General features: G+C 38.2%; 4 protein-coding genes across 13 annotated transcripts; 1 reads left to right on the top strand and 3 right to left on the bottom strand.

Moving 5' to 3' along the window:
- The first annotated feature begins 1,476 nt into the window (after positions 1 to 1,476).
- LOC104739349 (protein MEI2-like 1) lies at positions 1,477 to 7,767 on the top strand. 9 transcript variants are annotated; one of them, XR_015571407.1, is made up of 16 exons: positions 1,518 to 2,169; positions 2,299 to 2,448; positions 2,659 to 2,825; positions 2,961 to 3,195; positions 3,398 to 3,798; positions 3,914 to 4,072; positions 4,170 to 4,286; positions 4,358 to 4,503; positions 4,661 to 4,731; positions 4,821 to 5,213; positions 5,580 to 6,234; positions 6,320 to 6,404; positions 6,511 to 6,579; positions 6,671 to 6,850; positions 7,102 to 7,331; positions 7,435 to 7,767. XR_015571407.1 is itself a non-coding variant. In XM_087472943.1 (15 exons), exons 3-15 carry the CDS (start codon positions 2,748 to 2,750, stop codon positions 7,252 to 7,254), a joined length of 2,742 nt encoding a protein of 913 aa, XP_087329069.1. In that variant the 5' UTR covers positions 1,518 to 2,169; positions 2,299 to 2,448; positions 2,659 to 2,747; the 3' UTR covers positions 7,255 to 7,767. The 9 variants fall into 9 exon arrangements, 5 of the variants coding, with proteins under 5 accessions (XP_087329067.1, XP_087329073.1, XP_087329082.1 ...); XR_015571404.1 differs by lacking the exon at positions 2,299 to 2,448 and having other exon boundaries at positions 1,503 to 2,079; XR_015571408.1 differs by lacking the exon at positions 2,299 to 2,448 and having other exon boundaries at positions 1,505 to 2,072.
- Positions 7,768 to 7,903: 136 nt separating this feature from the next.
- Positions 7,904 to 13,391, bottom strand: LOC104762315 (uncharacterized). Its single transcript, XM_087472938.1, has 12 exons — positions 10,865 to 13,391; positions 10,657 to 10,785; positions 10,432 to 10,557; positions 10,133 to 10,179; positions 9,889 to 10,049; positions 9,706 to 9,797; positions 9,395 to 9,586; positions 9,089 to 9,295; positions 8,851 to 8,998; positions 8,638 to 8,771; positions 8,457 to 8,546; positions 7,904 to 8,364 (listed from the first exon to the last, which is right to left on the bottom strand). The coding sequence occupies exons 1-12, from the start codon at positions 12,803 to 12,805 to the stop codon at positions 8,281 to 8,283; spliced, it is 3,351 nt and encodes a 1,116-aa protein (XP_087329064.1). The 5' UTR covers positions 12,806 to 13,391; the 3' UTR covers positions 7,904 to 8,280.
- On the bottom strand, positions 13,356 to 18,740 carry LOC104756909 (uncharacterized). Of its 2 annotated transcripts, none has more exons than XM_087472929.1 (13): positions 16,096 to 18,740; positions 15,877 to 16,005; positions 15,651 to 15,776; positions 15,463 to 15,564; positions 15,330 to 15,376; positions 15,114 to 15,247; positions 14,939 to 15,024; positions 14,618 to 14,806; positions 14,310 to 14,516; positions 14,069 to 14,216; positions 13,841 to 13,971; positions 13,665 to 13,757; positions 13,356 to 13,570 (listed from the first exon to the last, which is right to left on the bottom strand). In XM_087472929.1, the coding sequence occupies exons 1-13, from the start codon at positions 18,004 to 18,006 to the stop codon at positions 13,475 to 13,477; spliced, it is 3,399 nt and encodes a 1,132-aa protein (XP_087329055.1). In that variant the 5' UTR covers positions 18,007 to 18,740; the 3' UTR covers positions 13,356 to 13,474. The 2 variants fall into 2 exon arrangements, with proteins under 2 accessions (XP_087329055.1, XP_087329060.1); XM_087472934.1 differs by having other exon boundaries at positions 15,114 to 15,244.
- LOC104739326 (uncharacterized) lies at positions 18,575 to 23,556 on the bottom strand. The gene is made up of 12 exons (XM_010459638.3): positions 21,168 to 23,556; positions 20,960 to 21,088; positions 20,749 to 20,859; positions 20,613 to 20,659; positions 20,369 to 20,529; positions 20,179 to 20,258; positions 19,850 to 20,050; positions 19,542 to 19,748; positions 19,302 to 19,449; positions 19,070 to 19,200; positions 18,894 to 18,986; positions 18,575 to 18,796 (listed from the first exon to the last, which is right to left on the bottom strand). The coding sequence occupies exons 1-12, from the start codon at positions 23,112 to 23,114 to the stop codon at positions 18,701 to 18,703; spliced, it is 3,351 nt and encodes a 1,116-aa protein (XP_010457940.2). The 5' UTR covers positions 23,115 to 23,556; the 3' UTR covers positions 18,575 to 18,700.
- Between the last annotated feature and the right edge of the window lie 231 nt (positions 23,557 to 23,787).

The following is a 23,787-nucleotide window of genomic DNA, read 5'->3' as shown; positions in this document are numbered from 1 at the left end:
ATATCTAGTAAATTTCAATCCAGTTTCGACCTTCGATTCTTTTTGTTAGCACAATTTGAGTTCAGCGTGACTCTACTAACAAAAGGCTAATTATATAGCACAATTTAGTTTTAACCAGGCATTTTAAACCGCCCGAAACCGACTTGGACCGGTGAGATAAAACCTTCACTGCAGGGAGACATATACATGAGTATATATGACACGTTGCTCATCAAAACATATCCATGGGTGGGGGGGGGGGGGAGGAAAAATATTTATAAACTCAATTTATTTGATATGTTCAAAATGGTTTTTGTTTCAACCAACCAATAAAAAAGGGTTACCTATTTTGTATTCAAAGAAATCAAAAGATTAAAATGTCCGACGGAGATCCCAATACAAAAAACACTTGATGAATCTTTAAGCTAAACTCTTATTTATATATACATAAATAGTAAGAATCTCAACAAATTAAATTCATAGATAAGAAGTGCAGTATTTTGTAAATACATTCACAGACTAGATATCGTACACGACACTCACCTTCGGCCACATTTCACGGTCGATTAGCTACGTAACTTGCATTTCGACTGATTCCTTCTTCTTTTTTTTTTTTTTCCTTTCTAATTTGCGTTTTATCGTCAGACAAGACACTAAATAATGTTGGATACCTATCTTTTTATTGTCTAGTGGTTTTTAATATCTACATCATCTTTTGTCATTTCCGTTCGGTAGTTCGAAGCTAGTCATGCTAAATCTGATAACATGATGGAGAGATTAACCATCTAACCAATTAACTTCACTCGAATAATTATTATTTTTTGGTTATGACATATTCGTTGGGAAATGAAACTGTACTACAAAGTTGTAAGAATATTAAAGCGAGACTTGACTTGAGAAGTAGGGAAAACAACAAAGCAAGAAAAAAAACAAAACAAGCTAAGAATGATAAAGAGCGTGTGTTAATTCGAATCTCGTTAACGTTAACGAAAATAGCGTTTTATGATATATAATCTCGAGCCAACCAACCAAACATTATCTTCAAAGATTACAATGACCAAATAAAGATTCATTTTCTCAGTAGCTTGTCTATCTTTCAAACAATTGCGAAATCATTACTTTAATAACACGTACATACTAACATTTAAACTCTAATAATAGCGGATTTATGTACTTGTATATGGCATTTAAAATCATGTATGTACGAGTCTATAACATAATTAAAAAGTGTTTCAACTAATATATTGTCAAAATTACATCAATTTTTTCTTTCATAGTATAATACTGTAGTAGTATTTAATCAAGAAGGTGTAAATGAATGATCCAATGTGTAATAGCCGGCTCCTTTGGGTTATTAGCCGGAACTCTTGAAAACTTGCTGTCGTCGAGACTCGAGAGTCTCGTGTGTGAGTCCGTTAATTATTTTATTCTTTAAATAAAAAAAGAAAAAAAAAGTATTTTGTAATCATAATCCAACGGTCCAGATTCAAACTTATTACCATACCACTAGCTAGATGAGATTCATGGTACATACAAACGTAGCAGAGTCCTTCTCTCTCCCTCCAATCTATTTTTTTTTTTTGGGTTTCCTCTTTTGTGTTTTTTTTTCCCATCCCACTCATTCTTTTTTTTTTTCTTCCCTAAACCAACTAACCGCAAAACCAAAAAAAAAAAAAAAAAAAAAAAACTCTCTTTCTCTCTCTCCGTTTCTCTCTCTTTCAGAGAGTACCGGAGTTACGCGTCGACGGGAAGAGTATCGTCGGAAAAGCTTAAATCATCGCCGGTCGCACGAATTATTCGTTGTAAAAACAAACGCGTTGTGAGAGAGGAGGAGAAAAAAAAAATTGAAAACGCCGATTCACTTTTTTTTTTTTTAATTTAATATTTTATTTTAGAGGAATTAAATATTCTCTGATGGATGCGATTGGATAGAAGGAAACAAAAAGGAAAGGAGGAAGATAAAAGAGAGAAGACGAATTATTCTCTCTCTTCTTCTTCTCTCTCTCTCTCTCTTTCATCTCTCTGTCTACATCGCTGTGTTCTTCTTTTTTTTCCTTCTTCTTCTTCAAGGATCGTGATACTCTCTGGAGGAGGTAAAAAGTAAGGTTTACGAGATCCATTAATTTCATCAGCACTGTTTGAATTTGTTTTGGGGGGGAGGAAAGCATAATTGTGTTTGTTTGTGATTAGGTAATTTTTTTTTGTTGGTTTTAAGTTGAATTTTGGTAGCGGGTGATTAGGGTTTTTTTTTTTTTGAATTTTTTTTTTATATAAATTGAAATTGGTTTTTAATAATTCCGTGCCGAATTTGTGAATTAGGTAAGAGTTGGTTGGCTGTTTGATTATAATGAGCTGCGCAAGGGATCCCGAATTAGGCTTCTGAATCATAAAACCTAATCGTCTCTTCCTTATATATATATTTTTTTCCTGTCTATGAGCTTTCAAATGCAGCGAGTTTAATTGCCCAGAGTATGATATATCTGCTTCTACTTACAACTTTGTAATTTAGAAATCTTCTGTTTTCTCTATTTTGTGAAGTTCTTTGATCGTTTTGGTCTGTGCGTGAGTAATTGAGCTCTTCTATTTTGTCATTCTTGCTAGATCTTATTCGCAATTGAGAAGTGCATTTTGTTACTTGGCTTTGAATTTAACATTTTTTTTTTGTTCGTTTTTTTTCAGGGGAAGTGAAATGGTTCGTTGACGAAATTTTTAAAAAAGTTCAAAAAAAGATTTTGATTTCGGTTTTTAGTTAGTTAAAATTTTGGAAGATGCCGTCTGATATAATGGAACAGAGAGGTGTTTCATCACCTTCCCATTTTCGTGAAGATATTCATATTACTTCTGAGGTAACTTTAAACTGTGTAGCTCTTGAATTGCTGGTACCATATTTGTCACACATATGGCATTATCTATCTGCCACCTAGTGTTTATGATGTCTACAACTGTTTTTGTTAACTGTAACTTGTTGTTTTGTTCGGCAGAGGCAATTTGGGTTTATGAAATCAGACCTGATGCCTGAAAACCAAGGTGGTCGTGATAGACTTTCAAACCTGCCAAAGAGTTCCTGGGCTAATGAAAGTTACCAGCTGAAGCCACAATCTAGTTTTTCTGGGTCGCACCCTTCTCTTATCCCTAACGCAAAAAACACTACAAATGGTAGTCAGTGGGAAAGCAGTTTGTTTTCAAGCTCTATGTCTGACTTATTTAGTAGAAAACGTAAGCTTCTGGTTCACTTTTATGTTTTTTTTTTTAAGTTATCGTGCTCAATTTTTTAATCAGCTTCCTAAATCTACGAACCTCTATGGTAACCAACATGGTTTGTTAAATAAGTACAGTATAATGTGATGATGAAAGTTTGTTACTTGTGTATCGTACTTTAACTACTTGAGCGTGTTGCCAAACTTGCTGGTTTTTGCAGTGCGGCTACAGGGAAGTGATATGCTATCCCCTATGTCTGCAAATAGAGTTGTTACCCACCGTGAGGAAGAACCTTCTGAATCTTTAGAAGAAATTGAGGCACAAACTATTGGAAATCTTCTCCCAGATGAAGATGATCTTTTCGCGGAAGTGATGGGTGAGGTTGGGCGTAAATCTCGTGCCAATGCTGGAGATGATTTGGATGAATTTGACCTCTTCAGCAGTGTTGGTGGCATGGAACTAGAGGGAGATATTTTTTCTTCTGTGAGTCACAGAAATGGGGAGAGAGGTGGCAATAATTCTGTTGGCGAACATCGTCGAGTGGATATTCCATCCAGAACTCTTTTGGTCGGAAATATCAGTAGCAATGTCGAAGAGTGTGAACTGAAGGCCCTTTTTCAGGTACTTTTTTTTAGCAGCGTTTTTGGTTCCCATGGATTCTTTACGTACGAAATGTATGGTTTGTCGAAGTATTGGAATTTCTTACTTTGTACTGAGGATAAATTTACTTGTTCAGCAATTTGGAGACATCCAGCCTCTTCATACAGCTGGCAAGAATCGTGGCTTTATCATGGTATCGTATTATGATATAAGGGCTGCTCAGAATGCGGCAAGAACACTCCATAATAAGCCGTTAAGAGGAACAAAACTTGACATTCGTTATTCTATCTCTAAGGTGTTATTCACTGTTCTGAAGGAAGATATTATCTTTGCTATGTGGATTGCACTTGTGACTTGTGTTGATGTGTGCTTACAATTTTTCTTGCTACCAGGAAAATCCTTCAGAAAACGATACAAGTAAAGGAGCCTTGCTGGTTAATAATCTCGATTCTTCTATTTCGAATCAAGAGCTCAATCGACTGGTCAAATCATATGGAGAAATCAAAGAGGTTGATATACTGGGTTTCTCCCTGTATTTACTTTTTGGGATTGGTACTTATGCTATATCTGTTGTTTGCAGATTCGTAGAACCATGCATGATAACCCACAGATATACATAGAGTTCTTTGATGTTCGAGCTGCAGAAGCTGCTCTTAGTGGACTAAATGGACTTGAGGTTGCTGGGAAGCAGCTTCAACTTGTGCCAACCTGTCCAGAGGGTACAAGGTGGTGATTTTATTTCCTGTTTTATCTTCCTTTGTGGGCCGTGAACTGATAAAAATGCTGATCAAACTGATTTGAACACATGATTTCTTGTTAAGTCTTTACATGGACGCCAACTATATAAGCTTGTAGGATTGATTTTCTTTTTCTTTTTGTTCAGATACACGTCACATGATGCTGAAGGGTGTCTACCTAAAATGTCTTATAGTACTACATCATCGGGACACATAGGTATGCCTGCATTCACGATTAATAATTTTTTTTCTTCAATCATGTCATCTTGGGATACAAATCACTGCACTTACATATCTCTGTTTCAGGGAGACATTTCCCAGGCATGATTCCTTCAACCTCCATTGATGGTGGATCTATGCGTGTTATTCACAATTCTGTCGGATCACCTGTGAATTCCTTTATTGAACGTCATCGAAGTGTCAGCATTCCTATTGGATTCCCACCTTCGGCAAACGCCATCTCAGCCAGCAAGCCTGTCGGACTTCAGGAGCATGGCCACACTTTTGATAATTCAAATATGGGGATCCAAAGCATGCCAAATCTTCATCCCCATTCCTTTTCAGAGTATGTCGACAACTTTGCAAATGGTAGTCCATATAAGTCCTCTGCATTTTCTGAAATGGTCAGTGATGGCTCAAAAGCAAATGAAGGCTTTATGATACACAATGTTCGTGGAGTGGATGGCTTTAATGGAGGGGGTAAGTTCTCTATCTTTAAATTGCTACGGTTTTGATAAGCTTACTGTAGCACACTATCAGAGCACAATCTTGAAATGGTCCTTACAATTTTAGTAGACTGTGAAAAGCTACAGCGATGCTACCTTTCATTCTGGGGAAAATAGTATTAGCATCATGTTCTTAATTTAAGTAATCTAACCAGATAAGGCGGGGATTTTGAATAGGAAAAGGGGATAAAACTTAATTGTGTATATCAACAGAGTTGCACAATTACTGAATACTATTAAATTTGATATGGAAGATTGTGATGAATTTTTTTTTAAACTGCCATACAATATATTTTCTTTCCTCACTTTTAGCTGTTCTGATCTGATCTTTTGACTTTAGGCATAGGATCTCCCATGCATCAAAGCTCCCGCCGCCCTAACCCTAATTTATGGAGCAACTCTAACCCTCAGCAACATAATCCGTCAAGTAGCATGATGTGGCCTAACTCGCCATCTCACATCAACAGCATTCCTACTCAACGCCCACCTGTTACTGTATTCTCTAGGGCACCTCCTATAATGGTGAATATGTCATCTTCCCCTGTGCACCACCACATTGGATCTGCGCCGGTATTAAACTCGCCTTTCTGGGACAGACGACAAGCCTATGTAGGTGAATCTCTAGAATCATCTGGCTTTCACATAGGTTCTCATGGTAGCATGGGGCTTCCTGGATCTTCACCCTCACATCCAATGGAAATTGGTTCTCATAAGACTTTCTCCCATGTTGGTGGGAGTCGCATGGATATAAATTCCCAAAATGCTGTACTGCGATCTCCTCAACAGTTGTCTCATCTCTTTCCTGGAAGGAATCCAATGGGTTCCATGCCAGGGTCCTTTGACTCGCCAAATGAACGATACAGGAATCTCTCTCACCGTAGAAGCGAATCTAGCTCTAGTAATGCGGATAAGAAACTGTATGAGCTTGACGTTGACCGTATATTACATGGGGACGACAGGAGGACAACGTTGATGATTAAAAACATTCCTAATAAGTAAGTGAATTTTGATTGTCTTTGATTAAGATGTAATCTGTTTTCATCCGATTCTTTTTTAATAAAAAATCCTGCTATGGTTTAGGTATACTTCTAAGATGCTTCTATCTGCCATTGACGAGCACTGTAAAGGAACATATGATTTCCTATATTTGCCAATTGACTTCAAGGCAAGCAGGCGTCCTACCATTTTATATAAGAAAGTCTTATTTAGCAGACATGAGCTTTTTGGTATTGGCAATATCGATTTTATCTAATCTCACTCTCTCATTTCAGAACAAATGCAACGTGGGATATGCTTTCATCAACCTTATTGAACCTGAAAAGATTGTCCCATTTTATAAGGTATACTGTCTTGTATTGCTGCTTTTTCTTATCGCTTTTGGTCTTTCTTTGGGAGAGCATTGGTTAAAAGCTTCAAAAACAACATCCACAGGCATTTAATGGCAAAAAGTGGGAAAAGTTCAATAGCGAAAAGGTGGCAACGCTTACGTATGCTCGTATCCAAGGGAAAACAGCTCTTATTGCCCATTTCCAGAATTCAAGCTTAATGAACGAAGACAAACGATGCCGGCCTATTCTCTTCCACACCGATGGTCCAAATGCTGGTGATCAGGTAGATTATTAATAAAGCTTCATGATAGAAATTTCGTCTGGTTTTGGTTCCCCTTATCTCATTTTAATCCATCATATTCATCTCCTTGCTTGCGGCTCGTATTCGGTCTCCCTTTGGTTGCCAGTATTCAGATGTGATTTCATTATATTCATTAGATCTGGTTATGCGCAGTTGTAGATAGAGAGGGTCGTAGTTAATGAATATAACATTTATATAATCATATTATCTCCCTTTGTTGTTATATATCACAGGAACCATTTCCAATGGGAAGCAACATACGGTCAAGACCAGGCAAGCCACGAACCAGTAGCATTGATAACTACAACAGCTTTAGCATTTCTTCCGTTTCTGAAAACCGAGAAGAACCTCCTAATGGCACTGATCCGTTCTTGAAGGAGAACTAACTAATGAGCAAAACATAAGCAGAGGTAAAAGCGGCAAAAAAAAAAAAAAAAAAAGGAGGCCTGAAAGATAACAAAAGGTTACATATAAATATATTTTATTACATAATATATCATCCACACACCCTAGAGTTCTGTAAATCGGGGGGTGTTAGATTTACCCTGACAAAACTCATTTTGCAGTGAAGAATTTTTTTGGAGAGATGAAAAACTTTGTTGACCACAAACCTTTACCCAGGTTGTTGTTGCTTCACCAGTTTTGTTGTAATGTATTATCAAAATCCCCAGAGAAAATATTGCAGGTTTTTTTTTGTTGTTCTTTTTTTCTTCTTTCTTTTGGGTTTTTGGGTTTATATTCAAGGATTTTTGGTTCTTGCTATCAATGTATAACAGCCTTGGATTACACTCATCTTCTTTTGCTGGCTATTTGTAGCCATTCCATGTTGTACTCTTTGTCTTTGAGAGGTTTTTTGAACGCTTCTCTTTTTGGATATAAAAAAATATTATTTTTCTTAAGTTTTGTTCAGTCGCAAGACCTTATTATATAATGAAGCAGTTGAATTCTACAAATAGCACTGATTCCATGGGTCTCATTGAGTATGATGATTCAAGGTTTCAATGATTTTCGCTGGAAAGCCTGGAATTTAGTATATGGTGTGACATGAAACTATTTTAATTCCGAAGTTTCTTAACCAAAAGTTATTCAAAGCATTGTGTGCTGTTGTAAGAGGTACAAGAGCCACAATCATGAGATGCTAGAAAATGTGGCAAAGCTACTTCGAGAGAGAGAAGACAAAAATAAAGAAGTAGCTTTCGGAAGTAAAGAAACAAAAGTGTCTTTGGTAGCGGAAACATATTTTGTTTTTGTTTCCATTGAGCTATAGAAGGACTCTGTAGATGAACAAACGTAGTTTCCAAGGGAACCCAAGCCGTGAAATCACAACTTTTGAACTGGAACATGTCACTGTTTATACATCAATGCTGGACTTCACCACATTGATACAATACTGTCACTTGTTAGGTCGTCAGTCAGGCAGCTTCATAAAACAGAATCTCTGGCTGAACCTTCCTCTCTCCACAGAATTTGACCATATTCTTCCAGTCACCAACATCCTATGACACCACCACACATATATCAATCATGTCTACCTTAAACTCATCAGTATCCAACTCAAAGAAGACAAAGGGTAACTGTTTCGTCTTACCTCTCCTGCTAAACACTCACGTCTGAGATTGACCCACCGGTTCTTTTCATAAGCCAAGCATATGTGTTCTCCTACTCCACTGCAACCAACCTGCATCACATCCCAGATATTCTGACACTTTAACAAACAAATACAGAAGAACAATATCACAAATATATGAACCTGTTTCAGATGTTTTTACCATTGACACAAGCCGGTAGTTAGTGTTTGGTTCTAAGCCTTCTTCGTACAGCCTGCTGATATCTATCTCCCAGTCCAGAGCCTTTGTTGTTTCAGATATCTCGTCTTCAGTTGCACTCTTCTCCCATTCCAACACTGATGTTGTGGTAGCTTTATGATAAGCATAATACACGAAATGAGTACAAAAGATCACAATCATGGGGGAAAACCTTACCGATTGTGAAGATAGGCGGGCATCTACTTATAGTGTGATGAACATAGTTCGTCTTTCCGCAACCTCCTGTTTCACTGTCACATACCATTTTATATCCCATGCGTATCACCTTTAGGATATCCACAAACTTTATATTCCCAAAAGCACACTGCATACATTTTAAGCACAAAACAGCTTTATAAGGGTAAGCACCTGCAGTTTCTGTTAAAAGATAAAGGGATAATAAATAAAATCGTACCTTCAGATCTTTGATTGCATCTGCAGGCATAACAATGCCATAAGAGCTTTGCTCTGGATAATTTGTAGTCCTTCTGCATTTTCTACAGCTCATTCTTTTATTATCCGGCACCGTAAAAAGGCGAGTTACCAAGCTTTCTCTTTCTGGATTTTTCCAGCAACGCCAAAAATCAAGGATGGCTACAACTACCTTAGCAGCATCACTCGACTGCAAATTAGTAAAAATTTGAATACCTTCAGAATAATAATTTAGCTTATTGACAGACATTTTATAATATAATGCTTAGAACCGTATCTCCACACGAACCATAGAAATAACTTCTTCTTGGGAAGCATGTAAGTCGCTCAAGAGGTAACTGTAGACTCCCTCATGTTTTATTTCTTCTGAAACAAAAGCAGCAAATAAATTTCGTAGTGAAAGAGGAACTTGTTCTTCCAGGTGGTCGGGCAATGGTTGGTTCATCAAATCTTCTTTGAGAACCTTAATGTTCAAGAGGGCCTGCAAAAACACAAGTTTTTATGAACTTATCGAAAACATTGAGGAAGCAAACAGATATTGGAATTCAGAAGATGATAGTCTAGTTACTAAATCTTGTGATGGGTTGGTAACTGCTTTACCTTCAGTGTCATGTCATGAACTGAATTATATCTAGCTGCACTTTCTCCAGGGGCTGACTGTGAATCTTCTTCTCCAGGCCTGTTGTGCATATCTTGAAAATGGCAAATGAAAGAAATAAGAATTATGTGCATCTCAGAACAAAAGAATTCTAACTATTGGTCAATTGAAAAGCTTTTAACAACCAGGGTCTTCTTTAGTAGATTCCACTTGAATTTCAGATTCGGATGAAATTTCCAATTGACCCATCTCACTTGCAGGAGTATTTTCTGGTTCAATACAATCTTCTTCAACCGTTCTTAGTGACGCAGATGTACTCTCCGGTTCAAGATTGAGAGAAGTTTTACTGTATATGTAAGAACACGTTTTGCTCAGAGAAAACCCGAAAACAATTTATTAACATGTGAAAATGACTCTAAAGGTACTTACCGTTCAACAGTCTTCTCAAGGGGACTAGGCATGCTAGTTGAAGTTTTCTGTCGCACCAAGAAGATCAATCAATCTTACAACCAATTTGTGGAGAATAATTTTCTTGAATTGACTAGTAAACAGGTTATTATACACAAACCAGAGAAATGAAATCCTACAAGTAAGGAAACGAAATCTAAATAGAAGATATGATATCCCTAGAAGATAGGAACACGTTATTGACTTGTTAAGACTTCAGACTTTAAACCGATATTACTAATAGGTTAACAGATATATAAGAAATTTAGAACTTCAAAGACCTTTTTGTTTTTATTATTCATCTTCTTTGGTTGTGGCTTCTTCTTCTCCACCTCGCTTAAAAGATCTGCTTCTGCTGCATCTGCTGCATCTGTCTTGGCTTTGGACTCCATATTCACAATTTCATTCTAGATTAGAAGAGACAAAATAACGTTAAGAATCAATTCAAAGGCAAAACTAGACGGATAATGAAATCTCTCTGAATATAACCGAAGTTTCAAACCAACCAGCAAGAAAGGTTTCAGGAGTTGAAGGATATAAGTGCGGTTGTCAAAAGCAGAAAGCCTTGTGAGGCTGTTTAGCAATCTAATCCTTGAATTATCAATCAGCAAAATTTTTGATTCCATTAGAAGAATCTGCAAGTCATGTAGATACTTTTAGATGGACAATTTTATGTTATTATGTTGTTAATGAATATTAAAACCATGGATGAACCTTTTGGGTGACCACTGATTTGAGAAGGCCTCTGGACTTCAACACTTGATTGTCACTGAGAGTTTTACGCTCACGTATAAGATTCAAGCAATCTTCTATATCAGGGGAATCAAACGTCGGATGCAATGCTCCTTCCAGGACATCTCGTACTGCACACAAGAACAACAATTTTGTAGGGAGGAAATCTTCAGGAACTCCCTCTTCACAACAATCACATACAAGAGATGAATATAAGCTCCACTGGTCTTCCGGCAGATTCCTTCTCCTTTCATCTTCAAGCGTACAAATTTTCTCAACAACATTAAGAGCTTTATCAAAAATCGAGAACTGCACTTTCTTTGCATATTTGATTCTCAGAGTCCTACATGTGAACTGAACAGCTTTCAGAACAGCCACCCAGATACCAAAATTGTGTTCCCTGATAGGTCTGGGAAAAGTCTTATCCACTGAATTGTAGTCAGTTAACCAGGATATGATATCATCTCCATGAGCATGTGCCTTGGAGTAGTGAACATTGGGATCTAAAACATTGATTGCCACTTCATAATCAAATGGAGCATCATTGTTTTTCAGCAGTCTTTTATCCAGAAGCAGATACGAATACTGAGGATCAAAGTCGATCTTTTCTTTAACTTGAGTACGAGCCAAGACGCTGTCCACTGCTCTGCAAACCAGATCTGTACCATCATCCCTTTCAAACTTGATGGTTTTAAGAAAGCCTAGGATTTGATTGAGTTCATGGCATTCTAGAAAACATATACTCTGAGGTGTTTCCACTAGGTGATAATCGACAAGATTCTGTTCAGAAACTTCAAGTTTTCCAAGATGCTTAACCGGAAAACGCATCATCCAGTCACGAAGGCTACCGGAGAGAATTTTCTTGTCCCAAAACGAGACAAGGAGCAATTTGATTTCCTTGAGTAACTTACTCCGTTCTTCATCCACAGCTATAGGCCATTCTTTGGACCAGCCATTCTTAGATGCAAACGCTTTCCCATCTGCGAGCCGGTTCTTGATCATCTCAACGGCAGCTACTGCGTCTACTGGTTCCCAACTTCCAACTGATATCTTACGAGCCCAGTCTTTTCCTATCCTCTTGACCGACTTTTCTGAAGAAATTTTAAAATCAGCAGCATGTTCTTGCTCAAGATGATTCTTACATTCTTCAGCACTAGAGAACTTCTTGGAACATTTACTTCTACACATCCAGAAATTCCAGTTACTGTCTTCCCTTGCAGAAACGAGAATTTGCTCCAAAGCATCTCGTCCCTCCGTTTTGTAATGTTCTAATCCCTCGACAAAACGTAAAAGATTTGCTACGCTTACTTTCATAAAGTCCCTTTTGATCTTAACATCCAAACCTAACCAATACGACCTCAGTCCTTTATACTCATCCTTAAGCGGCGGCTCTGGACTCTTCTTTGACTCCAAATCAGTTATTAGCTCGCACTTCTTTGTAGAAGAAGCCTTGGACTCAGCGATGATGAACTCTGCTTTACCTATTAAAGTCATCATTCCTTTATCCTTGTCCTCCATTTTTTTCAAATCCGAGTTGCTACCAAATTTTATACCTTCTCTCGCTTTGCTCAGGCATTTCTTGGCATACATCACTGACCCAAGCTGTTGGGCTAAAGAGTAGAGAGAACATGCAGAGAGTGGTGACATCCCAGAGTTTTCAAAGCATTCCACGGAACCCAACCTATATGCGAACGACAAGTTAGGGTTCTCTGCTCTTTTCGCTAGAGCTGCGAATATGTGACCTTGATCGTGATGAAGAGCAATTGAGTCCTTGGCTTGCTTATGGACAAAAATCAAATCTTCAAGTATCTCCAACGCCTTGATGTGGTTTCCATTAGCGACGAGATCTTTAGCTTCTTCGTAGGGTTTTGACATCTCATCAGAAACCTTGAAAGAAGAAGAAGAAGATGAAGAAGACTCCATTAGTAACGATTTCTCAAGATTCTTGTGTGTTTCTTGGTCTCCACTCCAACGTGATTAGATTCAGAGAGATTTGTGAGAGGCTAGAGAGAGAGAGAGAGAGAGGCGGGAACTATAATAACCGTTTATAAACCGCAAGGTCTCGTGAGAGCCACGTGACGCCACAAGGCTCTTCATTAAAAAACAAACAAAAAACCCCAATTTGACCTTTGAGGATTTCTGTCGAACACCTTGTGTGCATTATTCGTTTGCGTTTTTTCCGGACAAAAGTAAGCAAAAAATATAAACCCAAAAGCTGTGTAGATCTTTGAATTTGCGTTAATGCCTATATGGCGAATGGTATTCATGTTCATGATCAACAATTCGTAGACGACGACGACGACGACGACACAAGAGCTTCTTCTATATTTTGTAAGCAAAAAAAAAAAAAAAGCTTCTTCTAAATGACAAGTCAAGAAGAGCGAGAGATTGACACGTGTCTATTTACAATGACTCTGTTTGGGTTGTTGGGTTGCTGAACCATTTGTGCGGTTGCTTGTTGGGTACATTTTGATAAGGAAGACGAAAAAAATTCCTAGTTTCCAAAGACAAAGAAAGAATCGTATTCTCAAGTTAAAGAGAGTATACAACAACTTCTGATGATTTTGGTTTTCTAAATTTGATACACACTTGTTAGGCCATTGATGGGACAGCTTCATAAAACAGAATCTCTGGCCGGACCTTCCTTTCTCCACAGTATCTGACCACATTCTTCCAGTTACCAACAACCTATTTATGTCATTTTCACCACACATATATCAACTCTCTCGCCCATCTGAATTCATTATTCAACTCAAGCAAGACAAGCAGTTTCGTCTTTTACCTCTCCTTCAAAAGCAGTGCGTCTGAGTTTGACCCACCGGTTCTTTTCATATACTATGCAAATGTGCTCTTCTTCTTCTTCACCACAACCAACCTGCGTCACATACGTTGAGACTGTAACAGAGACATAATGAAGAACAATAGGACAAATATTTGTGACCTTGTTTCAGATTTTACCATTGACACAAGCCGGTAGTTGGTGTTTGGTTCCACGCCTTCATATAGCCTGCTGATGTCTATTTCCCACTCCAAAGCCTTTGTTGTTTCAAATACTTCTTTCTCAGTTTCGCTCTTCTCCCATTCCAAAACTAGTGTTGCAAACCCACAAAACACCAATATTGCTATATAAAAAGCGTAATCAATGAAATGAGTGAATAAGATAGAAATCATGGTGGTCCAACTTACCGATTATGAAGATAGGTGGGCGTTTACTTATAATGTGATGAACAATGTTTGTCTTCCCACATCCTCCTGTTTTAAGGTCACAGAACATTTTAAATTCCATGCGGATCACCTTAATGATATCCACAAACTCCATATTCCCAAGAGCACACTGCATATTAATAAAGCATTGAACGACGTTATAGAAGCTATTAAGGGGAAGTACCACTTCTGTAGGACAAAGAGGAAAACAAATGAAACATACCTTTAGGTCTCTGACTGAATCTGCAGCCATAACAATGCCATAAGAACGTTGCTGTGGATAATTTGACTTCCTTCTGCATCTGGTACAACTCATTTTTTCATTTTCCTCCAACGTGAAAAGGCGAGTTACCAAGCTTTCTCTTTCTGGATTTTTCCAGCAATGCCAAAACTCAAGGATGGCTACAAGTACCTCAGCAGCTTTACTTGACTGATAAGATAGAACATAAGATGACTTTAAAATAACAGTTAAGCTTATTGAAACAAATAATAACAATACCATGCTAAGAAGCTTATCTTCTCCGCACGTACCATGTAATGAACCTCTTCTAGGTAAGCAAGTAAGTCGCTCAACAGGCCACTGTAGATTCCCTCATCATTTTTTATCACCTCCGACACAAAAGCGTCAAAGAATTTTTGTAGCGCAGAAGGAACTTGGTCATGAAATGGTTTCCTATTGCGCATCAAATCTTCTTTGAAAATCTTAATGTTCAAGAGGGCCTGCGATACAGTATGTTTTTGTGTACTTATCAAAGAAAATAAGGAAGTAAAGAGGTATGGAACGAGCTGAATCAGAAATGGGAGTTTAGGTATTGAATCTTGTGTTGGTTGCCTGGTTGGTGATTGCTTTACCTTTAGCGTCACGTCAAAAGCTGAATTGTATCTGGTTGTAGCTTCTGCAGCTGCTGGCTCTGAATCTTCTCCAAGGTTTTGCAAATCTTGAAGATGGCGAACAAAAGAAATAAGAATTATGAATCCCAAACAAAAATTTTAAAATTATTGGTCATTTGAGAAGCTTTTTAATAACCAGGGTCTAGTTGGTGATGCTCTTCCTCTTGAATTTCATTTCCTAGAGCATCTCCTGGTTCCATAGAATCTTCTTCCATCGTTTTGAGTGATGAAGATGTACTTTCCGATTCAAGGTTGACAGAAGGTTTACTGCTACATGTAAGAAGATGCTTTGCTCAGAGAGAACCCAAAAAACAATTTAAAGCATGCGAAAAATGACTACTAAGGTACTTACTATTCAACAGTCTTATCACGCGGTCTAGACTTGCTCGTTGAATTTTTCTGTTTCACCATGAACACCACTCATCCTTACAACTGATAAACCAAAAAGTCAGAGAAGCAAATAGAGAGTTTAGAACTTCATAGACCTTATTTTTCTTCTTTGATTGTGGCTTCTTCTCCACTTCGAGTAAAAGATCTGCTTCTGCTGCATCTGTTTTTGCTTTGGATTCCATGTTTTCAATTTCGTCCTAGTTGAGTAGAGAAATAATAAGATATTAGAAACAGTTTAAAGGTCAAATCAGATAGAAAAGAGAGAGTTTGGAACTTCAAAGACCTCTTTGCTTTTATTATTTTTCTTTTTTGATTGTGGCGTCTTCTTCTCCTCCTCGATTAAAAGATCTGCTTCTGCTGCATATGCTGCATCTGCCTTGGCTTTGGACTCCATATTCACAATTTCATTCTAGATTAGAAGAGACAAAATAACGTATAAGAAACAATTCAAAGGCAAAACTAGACGGATAATGAAATCTCTCTGAATATAACCGAAGTTTCAAACCAACCAGCAAAAAAGGTTTCAGGAGTTGAAGGATATAAGTGCGGTTGTCAAAAGCAGAAAGCCTTGTGAGGCTGTTTAGCAATCTAATCCTTGAATTATCAATCAGCAAAAATTTTGAATCCATTAGAAGAATCTGCAAGTCATGTAGATACTTTTAGATGGACAATTTTATGTTATTATGTTGTTCATGAATATTAAAAGTTTAAAACCATGGATGATGAACCTTTTGGGTGACCACTGATTTGAGAAGGCCTACGGACTTCAACACTTTGTTGTCACTGAGAGTTTTACGCTCACGTATAAGATTCAAGCAATCTTCTATATCAGGGGAATCAAACGTCGGATGCAATGCTCCTTCCAGGACATCTCGTATTGCACACAAGTACAACACTTTTGTAGGGAGGGAATCTTCAGGAACTTCCTTTTCACAAAAATCACATACAAGAGATGAATATAAGCTCCACTGGTCTTCCGGCAGATTCCTTCTCCTTTCATCTTCAAGCGTACAAATATTCTCAACAACATTAAGAGCTTTATCAAAAATCAAGAACTGCACTTTCTTTGCATATTTGATTCTCAGAGTCCTACATGTGAACTGAACAGCTTTCAGAACAGCCACCCAGATACCAAAATTGTGTTCCCTGATAGGTCTGGGAAAAGTCTTATCCACTGAATTATAGTCAGTTAACCAGGATATGATATCATCTCCATGAGCATGTGCCTTGGCGTAGTGAGCACTTGGATTATAAACGTTGATTGTTCCTTCATCATCAAATGGAGCATCATTGTTTTTCAGCAGTCTTTTATCCAGAAGCAGATACGAATACTGAGGATCAAAGTCGATCTTTTCTTTAACTTGAGTACGAGCCAAGACGCTGGCCACTGCTCTGCAAACCAGATCTGTACCATCATCCCTTTCACACTTGATGGTTTTAAGAAAGCCTAGGATTTGATTGAGTTCATGGCATTCTAGAAAACATATACTCTGAGGTGTTTCCACTAGGTGATAATCGACAAGATTCTGTTCAGAAACTTCAAGTTTTCCAAGATGCTTAACCGGAAAACGCATCACCCAGTCTCGGATGCTACATGAGAGAATTTTAAGGTTACAAAACGAGACAAGGAGCAATTTGATTTCCTTGAGTAACTTACTCCGCTCTTCATCCACAGCGATAGGCCATTCTTTGGACCATCCATTCTTAGATGCAAACACTTTCACATCTGCGAGCCGGTTCTTGATCATTTCAACGGCAGCTATTGCGTCTACTGGTTCCCAACTTCCAACAGATATCTTACGAGCCCAATCTTTTCCTATCCTCATGACCTTACCCTTTTGTGATGAAATTTTAAAATCTGCAGCATGTTCTTGTTCAAAATGATTCTTACATTCTTCAGCACTAGAGAACTTCTTCAAACATTTATTTCTACACATCCAGAATGTCCATTTAATGTCTTCCCTTGCAGAAGCGAGTACTTGCTCCAAAGCATCTCGTCCCTCCGCTTTGTAATGTTCTACTCCCTCGACAAAACGTAAAAGATTTGCTACGCTTACTTTCATAAAGTCCCTTTTGATCTTAACATCCAAACCTAACCAATACGACCTCAGTCCTTTATACTCATGCTTAAGCGGCGGCTCTGGACTCTTCTTTGACTCCAAATCAGTTATTAGCTCGCACTTCTTTGTAGAAGAAGCCTTGGACTCAGCGATGATGAACTCTGCTTTACCTATTAAAGTCATCATTCCTTTATCCTTTTCCTCCATTTCTTTCAAGTCCTCATTGCTACAAAATTTTATACCTTCTCTCGCTTTGCTCAGGCATTTCTTGGCATACATCACTGACTCAAGTTGTTGGGCTAAAAGGCAGAGAGAAGATGCAGAGAGTGATGATATCTCAGCGTTTTCAAAGCATTCCACGGAACCCAACCTATATGCGAACTTCAAGTCAGGGTTCTCTTCTGTTTTCGCTAGTTCTAAGAGTATATAACCTAAATCGCGATGAACAGTACTTAAGTCCTCGGGTTGCTTATGGACAAAAATCAAATCTTCAAGTATCTCCAAGGCCTTGACGTCGTTTCCATCAGCGACGTGATTTGTAGCATCGTCGTAGAGCTCATCAAAATCCTTGAACTCCATAGTAACGATTTCTCAAGATTCTTGTGTGTTTCTTGGTCTCCACTCCAACGTGATTATATGATTCAGGGAGATTTGTGAGAGGCGGGAACTATAATAACCGCTTATAAACCGCAAGGTCTCGAAGACGCTGGCTCGTGAGAGCCACGTGACGCCACGATACTTCATAAAAAAACAAACAAAGAAACCCAATTGGCCATTGAGGATTTCTGTCGAACACCTTGTGTGCATTATTTCGTTCGCGATTTTTTCCGCAAAAGTAAGCCAAAAAAATAAACCCAAAACCTGTGTAGATGGTCTTCATGTTGATGATCTTTGAATTTGCGTTAATGCCTATATGGTGAATGGTCTTCATGTTGATGATAACCAATTCGTAGAGGACGACGACGACGACGACGACACAAGAGCTTCTTCTATATTTTGTAAGCAAAAAAAAAAAAATATGACAAGTCAAGAAGAACGAGAGAGTGACACGTGTCTATATACAAAGACTCTGTTTGGATGATGCGTCATTTGGTTTGTTTGGTTGCTGAACCATTTTTGTGCGGAAGGCTCTCTCGTGTCGTGTTGCTTGTTGGGAAAGATCATCAGAATAAAAAAAAAATGATCGTAACCTCAAGTAAAAGAGAGTACTATACAACTTCTGATGATTTTGGGATACATCAATGTTTGGTTTTCTAAATTTGATACAAACTTGTTAGACCATTGATGGGACAGCTTCATAAAATAGAATCTCTGGCCGGACCCTCCTTTCTCCACAGTATTTAGCCACACTCTTCCAGTTACCAACAACCTAATAAGTCATTTTCACCACACATATCTCCATCACGTCTCTCGCCTATCTGAATTCATTATTCAACTCAAGCAAGACTAGCAGTTTCGTCTTTTACCTCTCCTTCGAAAGCAGCGTGTCTGAGATTGACCCACCGGTTCTTTTCATATACTATGCAAATGTGCTCTTCTTCTTCTTCACCATTACCAACCTGTATCACGTATGTTGAGACTGTAACAGAGACATAATGAAGAACAATAGGACAAACATTTGTGACCTTGTTTCAGATTTTACCATTGACACAAGCCGGTACTTAGTGCTTGGTTCTAAGCCTTCGTATAGCCTGCTGATGTTTATCTCCCACTCCAAAGCCTTTGTTGTTTCAAATATGTCTTTCTCTGTTTCACTTTTCTCCCATTCTAACACTAATGTTGCAAACCCACAAAACACAAACTTTGCATTTATCATAAGCATAATAAAAAATGATATGAGTAAATAAGATCGAAATCATGGTGGTCCCACTTACCGATTATGAAGATAGGTGGGCATCTACTTATAATGTGATGAACAAAGTTTGTCTTTCCACATCCTCCTGTTTTAATGTCACAGAACATTTTAAATTCCATGCGGATCACCTTAATGATATCCACAAACTCCATATTCCCAAGAGAACACTGCATATTTATAAGCAAAGAACGACGTTATAGAAGCTATTAAGGGGAAGTACCACTTCTGTAGGACAAAGAGGAAAACAAATGAAACATACCTTCAGGTCTCTGACTGAATCTGCAGCCATAACAATGCCATAAGAACGTTGCTGTGGATAATTTGACTTCCTTCTGCATCTGGTACAACTCATTTTTTCATTTTCCTCCAACGTGAAAAGGCGAGTTACCAAGCTTTCTCTGTCTGGATTTTTCCAGCAATGCCAAAACTCAAGGATGGCTACAAGTACCTCAGCAGCTTTACTTGACTGATAAGATAGAACATAAGATGACTTTAAAATAACAGTTAAGCTTATTGAAACAAATAATAACAATACCATGCTAAGAAGCTTATCTTCTCCGCACGTACCATGTAATGAACCTCTTCTAGGTAAGCAAGTAAGTCGCTCAACAGGCCACTGTAGATTCCCTCATCATTTTTTATCACCTCTGACACAAAAGCGTCAAAGAATTTTTGTAGCGCAGGAGGAACTTGTTCTTCCAGGTGGTCATGAAATGGTTGCCTATTGCGCATCAAATCTTCTTTGAAAATCTTAATGTTCAAGATGGCCTGCGATACAGTATGTTTTTGTGTATCAAAGAAAATAAGGAAGTAAAGAGGTATGGAACGAGCTGAATCAGAAATGGGAGTTTAGGTATTGAATCTTTTGTTGGTTGCCTGGTTGGTAATTGCTTTACCTTTAGCGTCACGTCAAAAGCTGAATTGTATCTGGTTGTAGCTTCTGCAGTTGCTGGCTCTAAATGTTCCAACAGTGAATCTTCTCCAAGGTTTTGCAAATTTTGAAGATGGCGAACAAAAGAAATAAGAATTATGAATCCCAAACTAAATTATTTAAATTATTGGTCAATTGAGAAGCTTTTTACTAACCAGGGTCATCATTATTTTGCACAGAATAATTCTCTTCTAGCTGGTGATGCTCTTCCTCTTGAATTTCATTTGCTAGAGCATCTTCTGGTTCCATAGAATCTTCTTCCACCGTTTTTAGTGGTGAAGATGTACTCTCATGTTCAAGGTTGACAGAAGGTTTACTATTACATGTAAGAAGACGCTTTGCTCAGAAAAAATTCAAAAACAGTGTATAGCATGCGAAAATGAGTCCTAAGGTACGTACTGCTCAACGGTCTTATCACGTGGTCTAGACTTGCTCGTTGATGTTTTCTGTTGCACCATGAAGACCACTCACCCTTACAACCAGTTAATAGAAAAGTCAGAAAAGCAAAAGAGATCGAGTTTAGAACTTTAAAGACCTTATTGCTTCTATTCTTCTTCATTGATTGTGGCTTCTTCTCCTCCTCGAGTAAAAGTTCTGCCTCTGCTGCATCTGATTTCGCTTTGGATTCCATAGTTACAATTTCACTCTAGTTGAGAAGAGACATAATAATATATGAACAACAATTTAAAGGCCAAATCAGACAGAAAAACAAAGCTCTCTGTATATATCAAAAGTTTCAAACCAACCAGCAAGAAAGGTTTCAGGAGTTGAAGGATATAAGTGCGGTTGTCAAAAGCAGAAAGCCTTGTGAGGCTGTTTAGCAAACTAATCCTTGCATTATCAATCAGCAGAATTTTTGATTCACTTAGAAGAATCTGCAAGTCATGAAGATACTTTTAGATGGACAATTTTATGTTATTATGTTGTTAATGAATATTAAAACCATGGATGAACCTTTTGGGTGACCACTGATTTGAGAAGGCCTGTGGACTCCAACACTTTATTGTCACTGAGAGTTTTACGCTCACGTATAAGATTCAAGCAATCTTCTATATCAGGGGAATCAAACGTCGGATGCAATGCTCCTTCCAGGACATCTCGTATTGCACACAAGAACAACAATTTTGTAGGGAGGGAATCTTCAGGAAATCTCCCGTCACAACAATCACATACAAGAGATGAATATAAGCTCCACTGGTCTTCCGGCAGATTCCTTCTCCTTTCATCTTCAAGCGTACAAATTTTCTCAACAACATTAAGAGCTGTATCAAAAATCAAGAACTGCACTTTCTTTGCATATTTGGCCCCCAGAGTCCTACATGTGAACTGAACAGCTTTCAAAACAACCAGCCAGATACTAAAATTGTGTTCCTTGATAGGTTTGGGAAAGGTCTTATCCACTGAATTGTAGTCAGTTAACCAGGATATGATATCATCTCCATGAGCATGTGCCTTGGCGTAGTAAACACTTGGATTATAAACGTTGATTGTTCCTTCATCATCAAATGGAGCATCGTTCTTTTTTAGCAGCCTTCTATCCAGAAGAAGATACGAAAACTCAGAGTTAAAGTCGATCTTTTCTTTGACTCGACTACGACTTAAGACACTGTCGACTGCTCTGCAAACCACATCTGTACCATCATTCCTTTTACGCTTGATGGTTTTTAGAAAGTCTAGGATTGTATTGAGTTCATGACATTCCAGAAAACAGATACTCTGAGGTGTTTCAGCTAGGTGAGAATCGGCAATATCCGGTCCTGAAACTTCAAGTTTTCTAAGATATGTAGCTGGAAAAAGCATCAACCAGTCTCGAATGCTACATGAGAGAATTTTCTGTTCACAAAGCGACACAAGGAGCAATTTGATTTCCTTGAGTAACTTACCGCGCTCTTCATCCGCAGCTAAAGGCCATTCTTCAGACCATCCACTCTTCGATTTAGATGCAAACGCTTTCACATCTTCGAGCTGATTCTTGATCATTTCAACTGCAGCTAGTGCATCCACTGGTTTCCAACTTCCAACTGATATCTTACGAGTCCACTCCTTTCCTATCCTCTTGACCATATCGTTTTCTGAAGACAGTTTAAAATCAGCAGCATGTTCTTGTTCAAAATGATTCTTACAGTCTTCAGCACTAGAGAACTTCTCGGAACATAAAGCTCTACACATCCAGAAAGTCCATTTACAGTCTTTCCTGGAAGAAGCGATAATTTGATTAAGAGCAACTAGTCCCTTTTTTTTATGTACTCCCTCGACAAAACTTGTAAGCTTTGCAACGTTTACTTTCAGAAAGTCCCTTTTGATCTTAACATCCAATCCCAGCCAATACGACCTCAACCCCTTAAACTTATCCTCAGACGGCTCTGTACTTATCTTTGATTCCCGAACTTTTGTCACAGGAGTTAAAGGAGAAGTCTTGGAAGCAGCAATCTTTAACTCAACATCAGAGATTAAACACTCCAGTTCTTTCCGGTTTACGATTACTAAATTTTGGAATCCCACAGAAGCAACTGAACTCAGGTTGTCTGGGATACGTTGAGATAAAGCCTCTCTTGCTTTGACAACGCATTTCTTGTAATACATCACTGACCCAAGATCTTGGGCCAAGAAGTTGAGAAACTGTGCACACGATCCTGATGTCTCCACATGTTGCGAATAGCATGCTACACAACCCAACAAGTATGCGATTTCCGTGTCATTATCCTCTGCTTTCTCAGCTAGTTCTATGAATACCTTACCTTGGTCGATATGTAGAAGCCATGCGTCATTGGCTTGCCAATGGAGTGAAAGCACATCTTCAAGTATCTCCAAGGCCTTGATGTGGTTTCCTTCAGCTATGAGACCTTCAGCCTCTTTGTAGAGTCCTGCCGCCTTAGCATCCTTCATGAAAGACGACTCCATAGTAATAACGTTTTGCGTTTTCTTGGTCTCTAAAGTTTCGTTTTTTTCTCTTCTTTAACGTTTCAGAGAGATTTGTGTGAGAGAGTAGAGGCGGGAACAATAACAACCGTATATAAACCGCAAGGTTCACGAAGAGGCGGGCTCTTTATCACGTGGGAGCCACGTGAACACATAAGGCTTCATAAAAACAGACAGAGAGACCCAATTTTGGGCATTGGGGAATTGTGTCGAACACCTTCTGTGCATCATTCGTTTGGGATTTCCACGGAGTAAGAAATAAAAAAAACATGACCCAGAAGCTGAGTGAGTCTTTTAGAATTTGGGTTAAGAGCTAAATGTAGAACTGTCTTCATGTTGATGATGAACAAAATGTCGTGAAAATGTATGGATTTGAAAAATCAACAATTTGTAAAGACGACGATACAAGAAAAAAGTTCGATATTTTTTTAGAAGAGACGTTGATGTTGAAGTTAAATATAGTAAGTAACTCACAAATCAATTAGGACGAGATACTGACACGTGTCCAGTCACTATGACGGTCAAATTAATTAATTAGTTTAAGAAATAAAAAAAGACTATAGAGGGAGAGACTCTAATCGGTTCGGAGTGTTTTTGGGTTTTAGAGCAATTAAAAATGACCAGAAAGATAACCGAGCCGGTTAAGTGGTTATTT

Source organism: Camelina sativa, chromosome 2, assembly GCF_030686135.1.
Source record: "Camelina sativa cultivar CO46 ecotype springtype chromosome 2, ASM3068613v1".
NCBI classification, from domain to species: Eukaryota; Viridiplantae; Streptophyta; class Magnoliopsida; order Brassicales; family Brassicaceae; genus Camelina; species Camelina sativa.
The sequence above is the reverse complement of the archived record's forward strand: the minus strand, read 5'-3'. Positions and strand labels throughout refer to the sequence as shown.